Here is an 18,353-nt window from a genome sequence, read left to right on the forward strand (position 1 = left end):
ACTTGTCGTTTTTCAGTTGTAGAATGAAATTGGCCGTGGTAGTTGGACGCAATGTGCCTTAGGCAATACCGATGGTGTGTGTGATGCCACATGATTCCTTGTCGTGCAACTGCGGCTAGTATTCCGGTGCCCCGATCTGATATGACACAGATATTAGGTTGGGGACAAACATGCCTCCTTAGCCTAGAAAGAAAGAAATCCCAATCATCAGCTGACTCCCCTGGTGTTATTGTAAACGCAATTGGAAGGATTCTCTCACTGCCATCCTGTGCCACAGCTAGCAATAGCCGATCGGTATATCTACCGTACATAAAGGTACCGTCAATTTGTACCAACGGCTTACAATATGGAAATGCATCTCAGCATTGCTTAAAGCTCCAAAATAGATGCTTAAATACTTGGCATCCACGGAGAAATTGGTCGTTGTAGTACGCAGGTTCGGTTTGAAGGTCTGTTATGCAACCTGGGACATATTTCTCCAGCACCTGACACCACTGCCAGAGTTTGTTATATGAAGCGTCTCACCCACCATATAGCTTTTCTAACGCCTTCTGCTTAGCTACCCAAGCCTTGCGATAAGAGGGTGTGTACCTCAACTGTCTACGAATATTGGCAATTATGACAAGCACTGTAATTCTAGGATCCGCCTTCACTGTCGGTAGTATTAAGGTAGCTATCATTTCTGAATTCATCTTGGGATGATCTCCCGAAACACCTGTCAATGAAGTAGGTTAAAAATATCAACAGTACACAATAATAGTACTATTAAAAAACCCTAAACAGTTAGTGGTACTGTACCAGCAGCACATGTATATAGACCTTTGTACTTTTTTATCTCCCACAAGCCTGTCCTTTTCCTCAATAAAGTCATGATCTTCCATGAACATGTACCATCTTGCACTGCACACTTGGCCTCAAACTTATCGGGTTTAAACTTGATCACATTGTAGTTAACCCCGTTCGTGATGCTATGTTGTTTTAATGTACCAAGAAAACTATCTTTAATTGAAAATTCTTTACCAACTTCCAATTCACCTGAATCCAATAAGGAACTTGTACGATCACGCCTTCTATGTGGTAGATCTGGAAACTCCAACGCATCATCTTGAGATAAATCGATATTATGCATGTGGGCTGGAGGCGAGTACGTCTTGAATCGCGCATCTTTTTCTTCATCATCTGAACCCCCTTCGACATCTTCAGGTATGGTTGGAACAGTCTCTAGTTCAGAAAATAATGTAATTTCTACACCATCGGGGCCAGCCTCTCGAGGTGGATCCACATCGAACTCATCATTTTACCGATCATCATGTGCAACGTACGAGGTCCCCTCACCGATAGACGTCGTGGGGAGTACATCATCCCTCCTTGTGGACGTTTCACAACGTCTCCAATCAGATGTGGATTGCCAACCACTTGAAGTTGATGTCATTCTCTAGTACGTATTTCCAGCATCAAACATCGACCCACTGAGGTGCATATCCCATCCACTAACGGAGTGTCGTGCAGGGGTCGGGTGTTCCATACTGCTACCAAATACGGGCGCTTCGGTGTTTTGCCACCCACTAACGGAGTGCCAAGCAGAGGTCATGTATTCCTCTCCACCAGTAGTAAATATTGAAGTTCCAAACACTTCATTTGCCGATGAAAATTGTACATATAACTCAAGATAGGGTGATCCACTATCGAGATGAGTCTGCACCATTGCCTCCAAGCTCCGAGCACCTTTGATGTCGAATGAGTCGTATGTCACCGGATCAACAGAAGCATAAAATTGATACTTAATACACAAAACTTTCATTGGCATCGTTCTAAAGATTTTGCACCTAATTCTTTTACGAAGTTCTGTCAAATCTATGTTCTGGTTAAAAACCAGTCTCGCTGTGTTCTCCGATAAAAAAACAACACCGTTCTCGGTGTTACAGACCTTACCATCATAGTAAATAACAGCACTAATACGTTCACTCATCTTAGATTTCTATTCTTCTTTGTCTCTCAATTTTTTTTGCTGTAAGTTATGCAACCTGAGAATAAAATTTGGCTCATTTATAGCCTCAGTTTTTCTACGAACTACTGTAGCAAAAGCGCGTCCACGTGGGAGCTTTTTTCTGAAATTTTGCTGACAGTGCATCCTGCTTGAAGCATTTTTACACTATTTGTTCAGAAACGTCTACTCAGAATTATTTTTCTACAAACTACAATAGCAAAAGCGCGTCCACGTGGGAGCTTTTTTCCGAAATTTTACTGATAGTGCATCCTGCTTGAAGCGTTTTTGACACTATTTGTTCAGAAACGTCTACTCAGAATTATTTTTCTACGAACTACTGTAGCAAAAGCACGTCCACGTGGGAGCTTTTTTCCGAAATCTTGCTGACAGTTCATCCTGCTTGAAGCGTTTTTGACACTATTTGTTTAGAAACGTCTACTCAGAATTATTTTTCTACGAACTACTATAGCAAAAGCGCGTCCACATGGGAGATTTTTTCCGAAATTTTGCTGACAGTGCATCCTGCTTGAAGCGTTTTTGACACTATTTGTTCAGAAACGTCTACTCAGAATTATTTTTCTACGAACTACTGTAGCAAAAGCGCGTCCACGTAAGAGCTTTTTTTCGAAATTTTGCTGACAGTGCATCCTGCTTGAAGCGTTTTTGACACTATTTGTTCAGAAACGTCTACTCAGAATTAATTTTCTACGAACTATTGTAGCAAAAGCGCGACCACGTGGGAGCTTTTTTCCAAAATTTTGCTGACAGTGCATCCTGCTTGAAGCGTTTTTGACACTATTTGTTCAGAAACATCTACTCAATTAACCTAAATTAATCAATTAACGCTCATTTAATCAAATGATTAATCGAAACGCTGAAGTAATCGAATTATTTTTCTAATATTAAAATAGTATGTGTAAACCATTATGTATCAATTAACCCTAAATTAATCAATTAACGCTCATTTAATCGAATAACCCTAATTTAATTAACTAACCATAAACCCTAAACTCTAATTTAGCATTTAGTATTTAAAATTAATAGTTAATTTTATGAATTAACCATAAACCCTAAACCACTAACCATAAACCCTAAACCACTAACCATAAACCCTAAAATAACTAATTGAAAAAACGAGCAAAAACGCTTTTTTGGGGGAGCGTTTTGCTGACGTGGACAATTAAGTCGCGTTGACGTGGACTCGATTTTGGGGAAAATGGTCTAATCTGGTAAATAATTAAAAAGTCGGCCTATTTTTGTAATTTTAGAAAAAAAAAGGATTTTCCTTGTAAAATCCCCTGAATTTTCTATTTTTAATTCAATTGACTTTATAACTGAAAAACATAAATTAATAATAATTAAGATAAAATTATAAAAATTTAAGAATAAAAATAAAATTTATTTATAATATATAAAAACACAAGTTAGAGAACCTTTTGAACTAACAAGAATAATTTACTATATTTTTTTTTTGAATAAAGGATTTGACTGGAATTTATTAATTAAAATAATTAAAACATAAAACAGTACTGGACTAAAGTCTATTAGTAAAAGACCTATTGAAAGAATAACTAAAGCCAAAAGCCTACTAAAAAAGAGCCGGCCTAAAACTTTCAGAACTGGCCCATATCGTCCTATTCAAACTAAAACAAAACAAGAAATCAAATCTTATCCTATACCAATCAAATCGACAGTTGGATACCAATAGACTTTGTCTTTTCACATCACCGACCTAGCCTTTAATGATAGCAATTTTCAAAAATGGCTTTTAATTTTTCTGCTACCTCTTTCCAAAGGTTTTTATCTTCCCTTTCTTTCAATCCGGATGCATTGGCCAAAAATTCTCCAGAGCTTGACGAACAAATTCCGGAATTCCTCCCATCAGGTAATAGCTTTCTCTCCTCTTTAGAGCCTCCTTCACAATAACATGGGCATATGTATTCTCTACTTTTAGGATAAAATGGAACTTTATCTCTTCAAATTTGTCCTTTTTACTTTAAATGTCTCTGATAATTGCTCCAATCACCGATTTATCAATATCAGTACTTTGGCATTTCTTGATAACAGTTCTTGAATCTCCCACTACTTCCATTTTGTTAAAACCTATAAAAATTCCTAATTTCACTTCTTGTAACCCTACATGTACCTCTGCTGTGAACGGAGTTGCTATATCGAAGTGAATTACCATCTTTGATGTAACAGCCTAATTTTCAGTGGTGTCGGAACAGTGATTCGAGATCACTAAATCAGAAAAATGAGTCGGAAATATTATTAATTTAGTGAGTATAAGTTAAATGTGAAGTTAGGAAAAATTTTGAAGTAGTGAATAGTGTACTAAAAATAAATATTAAAATAATTAGAATCCAAAACGAGGTATCGAGACCTCGAGAATTTTAAATCGAGCCATAAATACTTTTATAAATATATATGGAGTGTTAATAAGTCAGTATTAAAGTTTCGTCAAGAAATTTTAAAGTTCTGATAGTTAATTGAACAAAAAGGACTAAATTGTATTAAATGCAAAATTGTGGGAAATGATTAAATAGCTTAAATGATAAAAGAAAGAGGGTTTAAAAGGAAAATAGACCCAAGTTCTCTTTGGGCTGGACGGAAATGGCATGAAATCAGCAAGAAAATAAGGAGAATTAAGGGCAAAATTGGAAAATTGTAAAATTTACTTAATAAAGCTAGGACTAAAGTGGAATTATCTAGATTTCTCTTTATTTTTCTGCATTATCATCAGAAAAAACACCATAAAAGAGCTCCCTTAAGATTTTTTTTCATATTTTTACTTCAGGTAAGTTCAATTCTTGATTATTCTTGAATTTTTTGTGTTTTTGTGACTTTTACAACTAGGTCCACTTGTTAAATTCATTAGTTTTTGATTCTATGAAAGAAATTGAAAATTGCTATGAATATGTGCTAGAATTATATGATGATTTGGCAAGGAATTAGAGCTTTATATTGTTTATATGCTGATTTTATTGAAAGAATTGAATAGAAAGTGAATGTTTGGGGCCTAATTGTAAAAGAGTTTGAAGTTAGAGTTGTATGTAGAAATTATGAATTTCAATAGTTATGAAATAACTTATAATGTCTAGGAAAAGTATTAATTGATAAAATTATCTTAATTGAGGGGTTAATTGAGCAAGGACCGAATTGTATGAATTGTGAACTTTGGGGCAAAATGGAAATCAACATTTTGCACTAAAACTGTTTTGGACAGCAGCAGTAGTCTAACTTTGAAAAATCACCAAAATTTGTAGAAATGGAATTAGAGGATGAATGAAATATGAAATTAAAGCTTATTGAGTTTAGTTTCTTATAGAAGAAATGATGTAAGCAATGGAATTGTAAATCATGAGATATGATAAATTTTGTGAGACAATGTCAGGATGATTTTGGGTTCCCTTGTTCTGACTTTGTAAAATCATAAAAAATTGGATAAAAATAATTATGGGCGTAAATTTATATGTTTAGAATCCTGAATGAGTCTATTTTCAAGAAAAACAAACGGAAACATCATTCGAATCCTGTACGAGAAGATAATTAAATTTTAGTGAAGAAGGGTTGGAACTGTCAGACAGCAGAACAGGGGAGACTTCAATGAATAAACTGTATTAATTGGCCCAACCAAAAATTATGAAATTTTTATGGTAAGAAGATATATGAGTCTATTTTCATGTAAAAATTATAGGATCTTAATTTTGAGTTTTTTAGTTCCAGATATAAATAATTTAGTGACTACGACACGGGTGGATAGTCTGAATATTCACATAAGTAATTAGTGAAAATTATGGATAAGGTTACTTAAAAGTGTGTTATTTATACCAAGGATGTGGATGGAGAGGAGGAGGAGGAAAAATATATGAATGACTCGTGTATAAATTAAACACATGCCCGATTATAATCGATAAGTGTTGGATTAGAAATGATATAATGTTTTATGTGGAATATTTATTATGAAATTATGATTATCGTTATAATACAAAATTTGTACTTGTGAGTTTATATGGCTAAATTTTAGTGATTATTTGTTAATTTTATGAATTTCATGATGTGTTATTTCATATGTATTGATGATAAAATCGTGAATAATGTAAAAGCATGAAAATTGAATAAATGATCAAATTGAGCATTTCAGTTCAGTGACAAGATGAATTGAAGGAAAAGACCATAGTTGGACCTTAGCAACAAGTGATAAGTAATAGCTTCGGCTACACTTATCTGATCAAGGATAAGTGAAAGTGATAAGTAATAGCTTCGGCTACACTTATCTGATCAAGGACAAATGACAAGTGAAAAGTGGTAGTTTCGGCTACCTGATCAGTGAAAAGTGGTAGCTTTTGCTACCTGATCAGTGAAAAGTGGTAGCTTCTGCTACCTGATCAGTGAAAAATGGTAGCTCCGACTACCTCATCATTGAAAAATGGTAGCTTCAGCTACCTGATCAGTGAATAGTGGTAGGTTCGGCTACAAGTGACAAGTGATTTCCGTATAATACCATATCTGGGATATGACATCGGTATGATATATGCTACTGTATAAGACCATATCTGGGATATGACATCATTGAGATATGTGATTCGTGTAAGACCATAGCTGGGCTATGACATCGATAAATGAAGATGTGTAAGACCATAGTTGAACTATGACATCGAGCAAACGAAGTACTCAATTCCGTAAGACGTTCACTAATTTGACAAAGTTTGGTAAGTGTTACATGGAATTATGTGATATAGGAAGTACGAGTTCATAAGATACGAGTATAGAACTTGGTTGATAAATGAATTCATTTGTGATTATATAATTGTTCATCTTGAATTTACTGTCCATATGTATTGATAATTCAAACGTATTAATGAATAAAGTTTCGACATTGAATAAATTGAACACGAGACAAATAATTATGAAATTGAACTCGGAACTCATGAAAATGACAGTTATTGATATATGGAGACATGAGACATTGGTATATGAATATGGAAAATGTTTGATAAATGTGTTTATTCATAATTATGGAATTATATACCTCATGTGTACTATTTGCATAAAGATGATATTTCAAATACTTTGGTTATTTAAGCTTAAATATGAAACAGTATGAAATCAAGATAAGTTGTTATAAAATATATTTAGATTACAGAGCTATGGCTGACATATGTTGTATGATTACATAACGTGAAATTGTGTATATATATATATGAGAAATTTAATGAGAAATGAGCCATACACGTTTCTTGTTATTTATATGAAGTGTACGACTAACAAGGGTGATGAAGTTATAAACAGAGAGTTACACGGGTTGAAAACACGGGCATGTGACTCTCCAAAGTGTGAAAATTTTCTAAGTGTTGCAAAAGTTTCATATGTTTACGGTTTGATCCCGAACCACCCTGAATGTATGTTTTGGGTCCCATAGGCCCATATAAAGGACGTTAAACATATGTATGAAAGTTTTTAATTTAGAAGAAATTTTATAGCTGATTTTTACATGATTGATCATATTAAGTTCGGTAATGCCTCGTACCCTATTCTAGGCTCGGAATACTGGTAGGGGTGTTACATTTGATGCTAAGATCTCCCCCTTCTAATTTCGTACAATCAAGCCCGAAACCGATTTGGAATATTGTTGGTCAAAAGCTGCGTCAAAATGAACTATGACCTTTGCTCTTCGATTATCCTGTTAAATGCCTGAATCGGACTGAAGGGTGAGTTTTTCCTCTTTTATTCCATCCAACTTAGAGATATAACTTCAGATTTGCTTCGCTATTTCTCTTCCTATCACATTTCTTTTTCATATAATAAACAGATCCTATTAAACCAGATTAACTAGAGTCTACAACGGAAAAACTGAATCTATTCATTAGTCCCTTGACAGAAGACCCAGGTAAGCCATTCCCACATATTTTGAGTATTATTATTTAGTACCCATGAAAGATTTGAGTGATTCCAAACCTCCGTTGTTGTAAGACACTATTGAAAAATATGGCTACTGTCTTCCTCATTTTGACGATACCGAGGGCATTGAGCATCCACCACTACTTTCTTATGTTTGAGGTTTAAAAGGGACAGAATAAAGTTCCAAGAGATTCTTCATACTGTTATTGTAACTTTTGAGGGGATGTGTAATTTCTGTAGTTTCCTATAGAAAGTTTTTGTTTCGGCTTGTATAATATAACTACTAGGATATAAATTAGTCTCTTGTAATAGTTTATAGGCACTCTTGACTGAGAAATCACTGGACAATTCAACTCTCCATACTTGAAAATCGTCATGAGTTGTCTCCACCAGTGGAATCTGCATGATTTTTTTTTGCTACATCCATACGAAAGGTATTCATAACAACATCTGTTTTCCAAGTCCTATTAGTGGCCTCAATTAAATATAAAACTAACTTAATGTTTTCATTGTTGTCTTGATTCTGTAATCTATCTACTTCATTTCCTAAAATCCACAAATCTTCACAAACGGAAATATGATCATCTCTACCAACCCTCCAGCATAAACCTTTCTCCAGAAGCCCTTTTGCTGCCCAGGTACTCTTCCAGGTAAGCGAAGGTAAATTCTCTAACCAAGCAATTAGAAATCTGAATTAGGATAATATTTTTCCTTCAAAACACGGGCTAATAATGAATTTGGATAATTAAAAAGAAGCCAACCCTACTTTGCTAATAACGCTATATTAAATTTTGCAAGATTTCGAAAACCAATACCACCATCTTTGTTTAATGAGCATAGTTCTTTCCAAGCACACCAATGAATGCCTTTTTTGTCATGACCTCTTTGCCATCAAAACTTAGCCATGATGCCCTCCAATTCAGCACATAGAGACTTAGGAAGTAGAGAGCAAGCCATAGTATAAGTTGGAAAGGATTAGAGTAGAGCCTTTTATGAAAACTTCTTTTCCTTCTTGAAAAATATGTCTTATGCTCCAGCTATCAATTCGTTGTTTAAATTTGTCCTTCAAAGCTTGAAATGATGCCCTCTTCTTTCTTCCCACCATATTAGGGAGCCCAAGATACCGTTCTGGTTTAGTTGATCTTCTTACTCCGAGTAGACTTAATACTGTTGTCTTTTCCTCATCTTGTGTATTTGTATTGAAAAAATTTACTATACTATAAAATAGACATAATAACTTATTAGTATTTTACTAATTATGATGTAATAATAACAAAAATATTAATATTTAACAAATAATATATTAATATAATAAGATAATTATTTGGTGTAGTGCTAATAAAAAATTTTAACTCTATAAACTAATTGAAAATTTAACATATGCACATAAATTATATTTAAAAAAATTAAAAAACAAATAACATATGACAAAATAAAATTAAATATTAAAATCACATTTTAATTGATTAAGGGTCCATTTATTTACTCAGAAAAAATTTTATGGAAAACATTTTTATTATTTTCCTATATTTGTTTGGTGAAATATGAATTCCCACCATAAATCATTCTCCAAAACACGGAAAATGAGGGCTTTTTTTAAAAAAATGTCTTGTCCTTTTTATTTCATAAGACATTTTTTGATGTTTCTCCTTTTCACATCCTTAATGAAGAAAAACCCTATTCCCCTTTCTTCTTCATTGCTAATCCCAACCCAGTGCTTGTTGCTAGCTAGCAACGCTTCTCAGCACTAGTGGTCGATAAAAAATCCTTTTCCATAAAGCATTTTACAGGCCTTAACTTTCCCACCTTCTTGAGAAAACATCTCTCCTTTTTCGCAAATTTTTTTTTTCTCATCGACAACATTACTGGTAAGATTTATCCCCTGCTCTTTCATCCACTACAACAAAAATTATTAGTGAACGACAATTCTCTTAACTACTGAAACTGTTAAAGAAGTTCAATCCGCTCCAGCACTAGCCAATTACCAGCAAAACCATTATTTTTTATGCTCTGAAAAGTTATCAGTAATTATTCATTCCTTTCTTTTTTTGCATTTCAATTTGACTTTTTTTTTGTTTCAGGTATTTTAAAAGATTTCGGTGATATAATAATTATCTACTTATTTCCATTTTTCCTTAATTTATCAAGTTGAAGATATGAGGTTGCTTTTCTCTCTTTTTTTGGCAACATGGGGAACTTCTTCTCTATTTGGGATGTTAAGTAACTTCAACAAATTGCATTATTGGAGAGAAATGATTCTCTTGCTATAATCAAATATAGCTGCTCTTTAGTTTATACAAGAAGTTGCTTGCTCACTCATTGCCATGGTGTCTTTAAAAAATAATTATTTATTTCATTCTTTTAAATATTCAATTATTTAACCATCTCTCTTTTTCATAAAGCTTACTATTTAAATGTCTAACAAGTAAAAGTTCCTATTTGAGATTATTAATCATACTTGGTAGGGAACATGTTTTTGAAAGACGTGTAACAAAGCTCCAAATTACAAGGCTTCTCCAAATACTTGTGAAAATATGGTTGGATTATGCCTAAAGGGTATACATGTAGGTAAGGTTTTCTTTCTTTGTTTAAATTTTAAAATAATATCTTTAGTATTTTATATATATTATAAATATTGTTTTTCTTTTGTGAGAAACATTAAGATTTGATCATATGATTATTTTGCAACAATGCAGTTTTTCTTTTTGTAAAAAGGGTATGGACATTATTACTATCTATGAGGTTTATTATGCTAATGTAGGGATCAAAAGCTTAAGGGCACAATTCTAGTTGGATTCACAGCTAAATTAAATGGAGAGATTAGTAGTCATCTTTCAAAGAGTGTGATGTTCAATTAATTGTGATGTTCAATCAATTTTTTACGAGATCGAAATCAGTTTAATGGTGATACTTTTGCCCACTATTTAGGTGAAGTTGACATGTTGGTGTTCATGGAAGCCTGTTGCAACATTAATCCAAAGGCAAGTTGCAAAAGAAAAGGGTAAATGATAAATGCTAAAAGTAACATATTTTAGCATCATACATAATGTATTTTTGGATGTTTATTCTATTTAAAATGGTGAATTTTATGTTTCATCCTTTAAATTCATGTTTCTATACTTAGGAGAGTATTTGGGAACAAAAGGAGCGAAAGTCAAAAAATTGAAATATCGAAGCAACTTTCAGGAGCCACACGAGCTGGGTCATTCCACAGGGGCTAGACACACGGTCGTGTGAACCACACGAGCTGCCACACGGCCATATTCCAGGCCGTGTCAAGATTGTAAATTTCACTCCAAACGCGTGGAAAAACATAATTTTTAGGTTTTTCGAGCATTCCAAGACCTATATATGACAAACATAAGAAGATGGGAGTAAACCGTCATAGAATATTTAAGAAAACAACTCAGAAAATACTATTGAAGTCGACTCTGAAATAGATTTCCATCAAGACTGAAGATCTCCTTTTGATTTCTTTAAAGTTTATTATGAGTTTATTTATTTCTTATGGCTATATTGTCTTTGAGATATTTTTATTTGCAATTATGAACTAACTTTCTAAATACCTAGGGGAGATGAACCCTATGATGAATTCTGTCTTTTGATTTATGTTCTATTAATCCATTTTGTTGTACTTAAATCAGAGGAGGAATAGACAATGTTTAAAAGTAGATTTAGCATAATTGAGTGGAGTTGCATACAAATACAATCCTAGAAATAGGACGACATCAATCTATCGGATTAGAGTCAAATCTAATAGGGGGATTCATAGATAGAATTAATGAGATAATAGGGGTTTTAGTTAGAAAAAAATTTCAATTAATCAACCTAGAATCAGTTGCTCTTAGTCTTAAAGAAATATATTAGCATAATTTATGTATTTCTACGGATCAAGATACAAAGTAAAGAAACTGCGTAATTTAGATTGATAATGACAAATGAAGTCTAGGTGAATTCTTTTCTGAGTATTGTTTCGCTTCTTGGTTGTTTACTCGATTATTTTCCTGATTTTTTATTTGTCGTGTCCTTTAGTTAATTTTAGTTTTTAATCAATCACTCTAATTTGTCGGTTAAATAATAAAAAGACGCAAGTACTAGTACTTTTAGTCTTCATGGGAACGATATCTATACTAATTATAGTTATACTATTAATTGATAGGTGCAATTGCCTTTATTGAATTTTTAATTAGTTTTTTACTGCCATCAATAGAATAAAGGTTGGTTTGGTGAATGATATGATATTAAATTAGCTATTAACATGAAGCGAAGAGATCGAGTAAAGTTAGTATTTACGGTTTGTTAGAATTGTAATTTTCTATAGATGTCAGCATTAACTCCAATTCTTCTATTTTTTACTCGCATATAAATATGTGAGAATCTGTATCAGAAAGGTATCAAAGGACATTGGAAGAGGATGCTTTTAGGCGAGTCTTGTACCATTGCGGTGATCCTATGTTCCATCATGAGCTCTTAATTTCTCAGTATAGTGATTCTTCTATTTTATGCAAGTTTTTTTTTCTAATGGCTTCAATAAAATTACTATGAACGCCCTAAATTTCTTTTGCCTTGATAATAGAAAATTGGATATAGGCCTCCCCATAATGAGGCCCATGATATAGAAGAAAGCTGAAAGGGCCATCACTGAAACCCGAATAAGCCACATGAACTCTGAGTATCTGCTGCAACACCTTCAACGTTTCCTCGAACGTCCAAACCAAATCAAGCAAATCCATTCCCTGCTAATCACCACCGCTCTCCTCTTCAATACTGCTTCCAAATGGAAACCAACCCTCCTTTACAACACCTTAATAAGGGCTTATCTCAACATAATCCCACATTGTTCCCTTACACTCTTCACCTTCATGCTTCATCATCAGGCACCCCCCAATGGCCACACTTTCACTTCCCTTTTCAAAGCCGCCTCTACCTCCCAATCCTTAGCCTCGCTCTCTTGCTCACCCCTCCATGCCCAAGCACTAAAGCGTGGCGTCTTGACTGACTCCTTCGTGCAAACATCTTTGCTTGGTTTGTATGCCAAACTCGGTAGCCTAAGTAATGTGCGTAAAGTGTTCGAAAAAATTCTTAACCCGTGCATCGTCGCGTGTAATGTGATGCTTGATGCTTTTGGGAGAAATGGTGATATGGGTTCTGCTCTTTTCTTCTTTGACCGCATGAGTGAAAAGGATGTGGTGTCTTGGACAAGTGTTATTAATGGTTTCGTAAGGAGCAAACAGTTTGCAAAGGCTATTTGGGTTTTTGAGAAAATGATAGAGTTTTCGGTTAAACCGAGTGAGGCTACTTATGTTAACGTGCTCTCTTGTTGTGCTAATTTAGAAGAGCAAAGGGGGTTTTACCAAGGGAGGCAGATACATGGGCATATTTTCAGAAACGAGGGCGTTATGACTGTTTTCATGGGCACGGCATTGATTGATTTTTATGGAAAAAGAGGTCATTTAGACTTTGCCTTTAGAGTTTTTAATAGAGAGGTTTGTACTTGGAATGCAATGATCTCTTCTTTTGCATGTAATGGTAGAGAAAAGGAGGCTTTGGACTTGTTTGAGAAGATGAAAGTGGACGGAATGTGTCCGAATGAGGTCACATTTGTTGCTGTTCTTACAGCATGTGCTCGCACTAAGAGAGTGCAGTTGGGTTCACAATTCTTTCAATCAATGTGGTGCCAATATGGCATTGTGCCAATAATGGAACACTACGGGTGTATGGTAGACCTTTTAGGCAGAGCAGGCCTTTTGACTCAAGCGACTGAGTTTGTCAACACTATGCCATTTCAACCTGATGCTTCGGTTTTGGGGGCTCTTTTAGGTGCTTGTAAGATTCATGGTGCCATTGAACTTGGAAATGAAGTGGGGAGAAGGTTGCTTGAGTTGCAGCCACGACATTGCGGACCATATTTAGCGTTGTCTACCATAAATGCCGACAAGGAGAGATGGGATCGTGCAGCTGACTTGAGGAAAGCCATGGTAGAAGCAGGTATCAGGAAAGTTCCTGCTTATAGCTTCATTGATTCCGTGTAAAAATCCTGTGGAAGCAGTCTCTATTCTTTAACTAATCACATGCATTCTGCAGCAGCAATATCGATGGTAAATGCCAATCAAAATATTAGAGAATTCATTCTTAGATTGAACAATCAAATATTCCCCTAGACAAAGAGTTAACTCTCTTATGATGCAAACACATCAGCATGATGAGATTTACATATGAAAGACAAATGAAATTCATGCTTGCTTGACTTTTTTTCTTTAGCCTGTCTTGACTCGATATATGTATTTGTCATGTGAAGGGAAGAACACAAAAATTGGGATTGAGGGGACCCTTTTACTTTTGGCGAAATGGACTGACTGAACGTGTGCAGCATGAGGGTATTTAAAATTCCATTAGTCTCTGGTTGTGGGCCAAATCTGAGGTAGGATTTTTGGTGAGGGAAAGGGAAAATAGAGATGCCTTTTGTTTTAGTGGCGTACATATGGAGGCTAGCTACGTTGTTGATTTGAATTTGATGGACCAATAATTGTTTGTTTTAATTGACTTATGCTTCCTTTGACAGACCTGTAGGATGGCTCTACCTGGTAAGTTTATTATTTGGATTCTTTAAAAGATTTGGTTTTATTTAAAAAATTGAGTAATCTAATCATTATATTTTAGATTAAAAAGTAAATTACTCTTTTTGTTAAAAATTTTATCCATTTTTACTATTAAAAATTGTGTTAACATGAGGTACACATGGCATTGTTATGTGTAACTATATAGAAATTCCATCAATCACACCAACTTTTTTATGGTAGAAATGGATGATCTTTTTAACAAAAAGATTTGTTTGCTCTTTGATTTATTGTACATAGATTAATTTACTCATTTTTTAAGTAAATAGAATAAAATGCACTTTGATTCCTAGGACATAGACCTTCATAATAGTATTACCTACCAAAGACAATAGATTATGGCTACCATTTGCTTGAGAAATGTAACAAATATATTTATAAAGGAATAGTAAAATACAATTGTTGAGGCTTGTATTTAAATTTTATTATCTGTAATTTTTTAATAATACAATTTTCTTTATAAAGTATGAATATTTTTATTATTAATAAATTGAATTAATGACAAATTTACTCGTATCACTAATTATATATATAACACAGAAATGGAATAAAAAAAAATTCAAACATAACACAGCATCAATATCAACTTGTTTTAAATTTTTTATATAATATAATTTATTAACCTATCAAACACCTTAAAACAATTCTGACAATAAAAAAAAAATGTGATACAACATGAATTATCAATTTTTTTTTTCAAATGCCTTAGGTGAATTGTGTGTAGAGATTTGAGAAATGGGGACAAGAAATTGAAATTTATAACAAAAATTCTAATCAATGTTTTGGTTAATGATAAGCTTCGAATCTCACCGGAAAGAAGGACCACTGAAGCAGCACAGCTCATTTGGACCTAACTTTTTGCACAGCTCACGCAAATTAAGTTGAGCCTTTTAAGGCTTTGGCTTTAATGACACAATTAAATGAAGCAACCATGCTGATGCATATATGGTAATACATATTTCTATCCACATATATAATTAATGCATTATGATTGGGTTTTCGTTTTATAAATATTTCACTTTTCCTTGTTTGTTGGGATAACGTAAGCAAATTAATTATTGAAGAGAATATTTTTTTTATTCACCATTAACATAATACAAATATTAAGAATCACATGCCACTTACTTGTATGCATGAAGTTCTTACGTATTAATCATTTTGTTTTTTGTTTAATTTAGTCCTAATAATAATAGTACTATAATTCTTAAGTTTGGGAATTTTCATTAAATATATAGAACAAGAAAGGTGTTTTATTTTTTAAAAAAGAAATGAAAACCCTATGGCTACCCATTAAAACTAATAACAAATCCAAACTTATATTAAAACACCCTCAAAGTGGCTGTGCTTTGCTCCATCAATAAGGAACCCCAAAAGTCCAAACCCCTTCCTTATTTACACCCTTTATTTGTTTGTTTGTTTATCTTCTTCTTCTTCTTCTTCTTCTTCTTCTTCTTCTGTTTTGTCTTTGTTCGTCCTTATGAAAACTTGAAAGGGAAAGCCTTTCTCAATAAACTCTACAAAAGGCACTTCCTTTTTTTCAACAACTCATTTAGTTTGGTTCAGTCATTTTCACAAGTGCAAATCAAGGGAAAGAGGTAAGATTCCCTTAATTGTTTGTTTCAAGTAATGAACTCATGGGACTTGCTTTACCATTATTCTAGCTAGTTGCTTTCTGGGTTTTCTTTGCCAAGTTAACTTAGTGTGATATTGCAGGGAGAGAGGGAAGGAAGAACAATGGAAGGGGAAAGGAGGAGGAGGAGTTTCAAAGAACGGCTGGGATTTAAAGTGATGGGTTGTTGTGGTGGGTCTAAATGGGGATTCGGGTCAACGACCATGAGCCTCAGAGACGAAGATGAAGCTGAAATAGAAGAAGAGGAAGAACGAGTAGCAGCAGCGGATCCAGGTTGCGTCAACCCGGATCCGGTTCCGACAGGCATGAACCTAGCCGCTGCTTTAGCAGCCGAGCGACATTATCGGGCATCGGGGTCGCCGACAAGTAATGTGGGTGGGGGAGAACACCAGGGACTCCGCTAAGGGTATCGTTGATGAGGCTGTTGGAGGAGGCCGACGGCGGCGGAGGTGAGGAGGAGGAAGAAAAAGGGAGGAGGATGGAAATGGGGAGTGATAGGATATGCTGCGTGTGCATGGGGAGGAAGAAAGGTGCGGCTTTTATCCCATGTGGGCACACTTTTTGCAGGGTGTGTTCGAGGGAAGTGTGGTTGAATCGAGGGAGTTGTCCCCTCTGCAACCGTTCCATCCTCGAGATTCTTGACATTTTCTGAATCCTATCATCCATTGCTCTTACATCATCTTCTTCATGATGATAATGGTCATGGTCAATGGCTGAATAAGACTCATCAAGGAGTTTAGTCTTTTTTATTTATTTTTATTTAAAAATATTAAATTGTTAAAATTATTCTATTAAATTTAAGTTTATTATAATATTATTTTTTATATGACTTCTATTTAATTTAATAAAATAAATTTATCAATATTAATATTAAATTTTAATTTTAAAATTTTAAAATTTTAATATTAGAAAATAGTACAAAAACTTAAAACATATTTTAACCCTAAATTTATTATTAAACTTTGAGTTATTCTCATAAATAACGATTTCCAATATTCATTTCCAACATCCATTTATATATATAATTATTATTAAATATGTTTATTTACTTTTTTTAAGGAAAATATGTTTATTTTTTAAAAGTAGTAATTTAACAAATTCAAAAAAATTTCGATGGTCTAATTTAATCAACATATATTATTTTTAATTATAATTATAATAAATAAATAAATAAACCTTCTTTTTGCAATCTTTTAACAATTATTTTTTTTTTTTGCATTTTTTAGGAAAAGATAGATGGGGAGTAAACGGTCAATTTCGACTTCTTAATTAAATTTATATTTTATTTAAAAATTATTCAATAATAAAATAAGGAAAATACAATTTCACATTTTAATTTTCATAAAATATAATTATTGAAAATAAATATTATTTTACGTAATAAATTTCTTATATATATATATATCCATCCCAAGCACTACGAGTTGGCCTTTTAATAATTAACTAATATGACTTATTGTTGATGTTTTGTTTTGGGTTTGTTATTTATTTATTTATTTTAAATTACAAAAGTAAAAAATTTAAGGTTAAAATATGTGAATTTAATCCCTTTATTTTTATTTTCAAAAAATTTAATATATTTACTTTAGAAAATCAGATCAAGTTATTATTACTATTAAAATTATTTTATTAAATTCTTTAGTATGATTTTTTGAAATTAAAAAAAAATCACTTAATAGTCATGTAACAATAAAAATAATGCTGAAAATAGTAATTAGGAATTTTCTTTTCTTAAAAAATATTTATTCAAACTCATCGTGATAAAATAAATTTTTTTGTTGGAATGATATTCTTAAGAAAAATTGACATTAACATTTTGATTGAAATAGTCAAAACTATTTAGATTTACTAATGATATTATTAAAGAAGAAGGGCCAAATTATGTTAAAAATTAAATTATATACATTAAATCTCAACCTTTAGCTAGAGGTGAGCATGGGTCAGGTTCGGGCCGCGTTCGGGTCAGGCCTGACTAAAAATTCAGACTGTTTGCTAGGCCTGGCCCGAAAAATGGGCCTAAAATTTTGCCCAAGCCAGATCCAGATAAAAATGCTAAAACTCGGGCCCGATCAGGCCCACCCATATTAATTTTTATATTATTTTTAATATAATTTTAAAATATATATAATACATCAAAAATACTAAAAACATCAAAATAAAAATAAATTTTTAAACATATGTATACTTAAATAATACTAAAATAGATGCAGCTTAACAA

General features: G+C 33.2%; 1 protein-coding gene and 2 long non-coding RNA genes across 5 annotated transcripts; all 3 read left to right on the top strand.

Moving 5' to 3' along the window:
* The first annotated feature begins 3,686 nt into the window (after positions 1–3,686).
* Positions 3,687–11,394, top strand: LOC121230712 (uncharacterized). 2 transcript variants are annotated; one of them, XR_005928841.1, is made up of 4 exons: positions 3,687–3,872; positions 10,354–10,456; positions 10,817–10,889; positions 11,013–11,394. It is a non-coding gene; the product is annotated as an uncharacterized lncRNA (long non-coding RNA). The 2 variants fall into 2 exon arrangements; XR_005928840.1 differs by lacking the exon at positions 3,687–3,872 and having other exon boundaries at positions 9,290–10,456.
* An 874-nt stretch (positions 11,395–12,268) lies between these two features.
* LOC107962057 (putative pentatricopeptide repeat-containing protein At1g10330) lies at positions 12,269–14,904 on the top strand. 2 transcript variants are annotated; one of them, XM_016898278.2, is made up of 2 exons: positions 12,269–13,876; positions 14,187–14,904. In XM_016898278.2, exons 1-2 carry the CDS (start codon positions 12,550–12,552, stop codon positions 14,246–14,248), a joined length of 1,389 nt encoding a protein of 462 aa, XP_016753767.1. In that variant the 5' UTR covers positions 12,269–12,549; the 3' UTR covers positions 14,249–14,904. The 2 variants fall into 2 exon arrangements, with proteins under 2 accessions (XP_016753767.1, XP_016753768.1); XM_016898279.2 differs by lacking the exon at positions 14,187–14,904 and having other exon boundaries at positions 12,271–14,144.
* Positions 14,905–15,595: 691 nt separating this feature from the next.
* On the top strand, positions 15,596–16,959 carry LOC107962058 (uncharacterized). The gene is made up of 2 exons (XR_005928842.1): positions 15,596–16,100; positions 16,219–16,959. It is a non-coding gene; the product is annotated as an uncharacterized lncRNA (long non-coding RNA).
* Positions 16,960–18,353: the final 1,394 nt, after the last annotated feature.

Source organism: Gossypium hirsutum, chromosome A06 (assembly GCF_007990345.1).
Source record: "Gossypium hirsutum isolate 1008001.06 chromosome A06, Gossypium_hirsutum_v2.1, whole genome shotgun sequence".
Taxonomy (NCBI): Eukaryota; Viridiplantae; Streptophyta; class Magnoliopsida; order Malvales; family Malvaceae; genus Gossypium; species Gossypium hirsutum.

Bases quoted from the DNA above. Each gene is read 5' to 3' on its own strand.
- LOC107962057 (XM_016898278.2), top strand. From the start codon at position 12,550: ATGAACTCTGAGTATCTGCTGCAACACCTTCAACGTTTCCTCGAACGT. The intron at 13,877-14,186 runs GTATCAGGAAAG...TGTCATGTGAAG, and splicing joins GAAAGCCATGGTAGAAGCAG to GGAAGAACACAAAAATTGGG.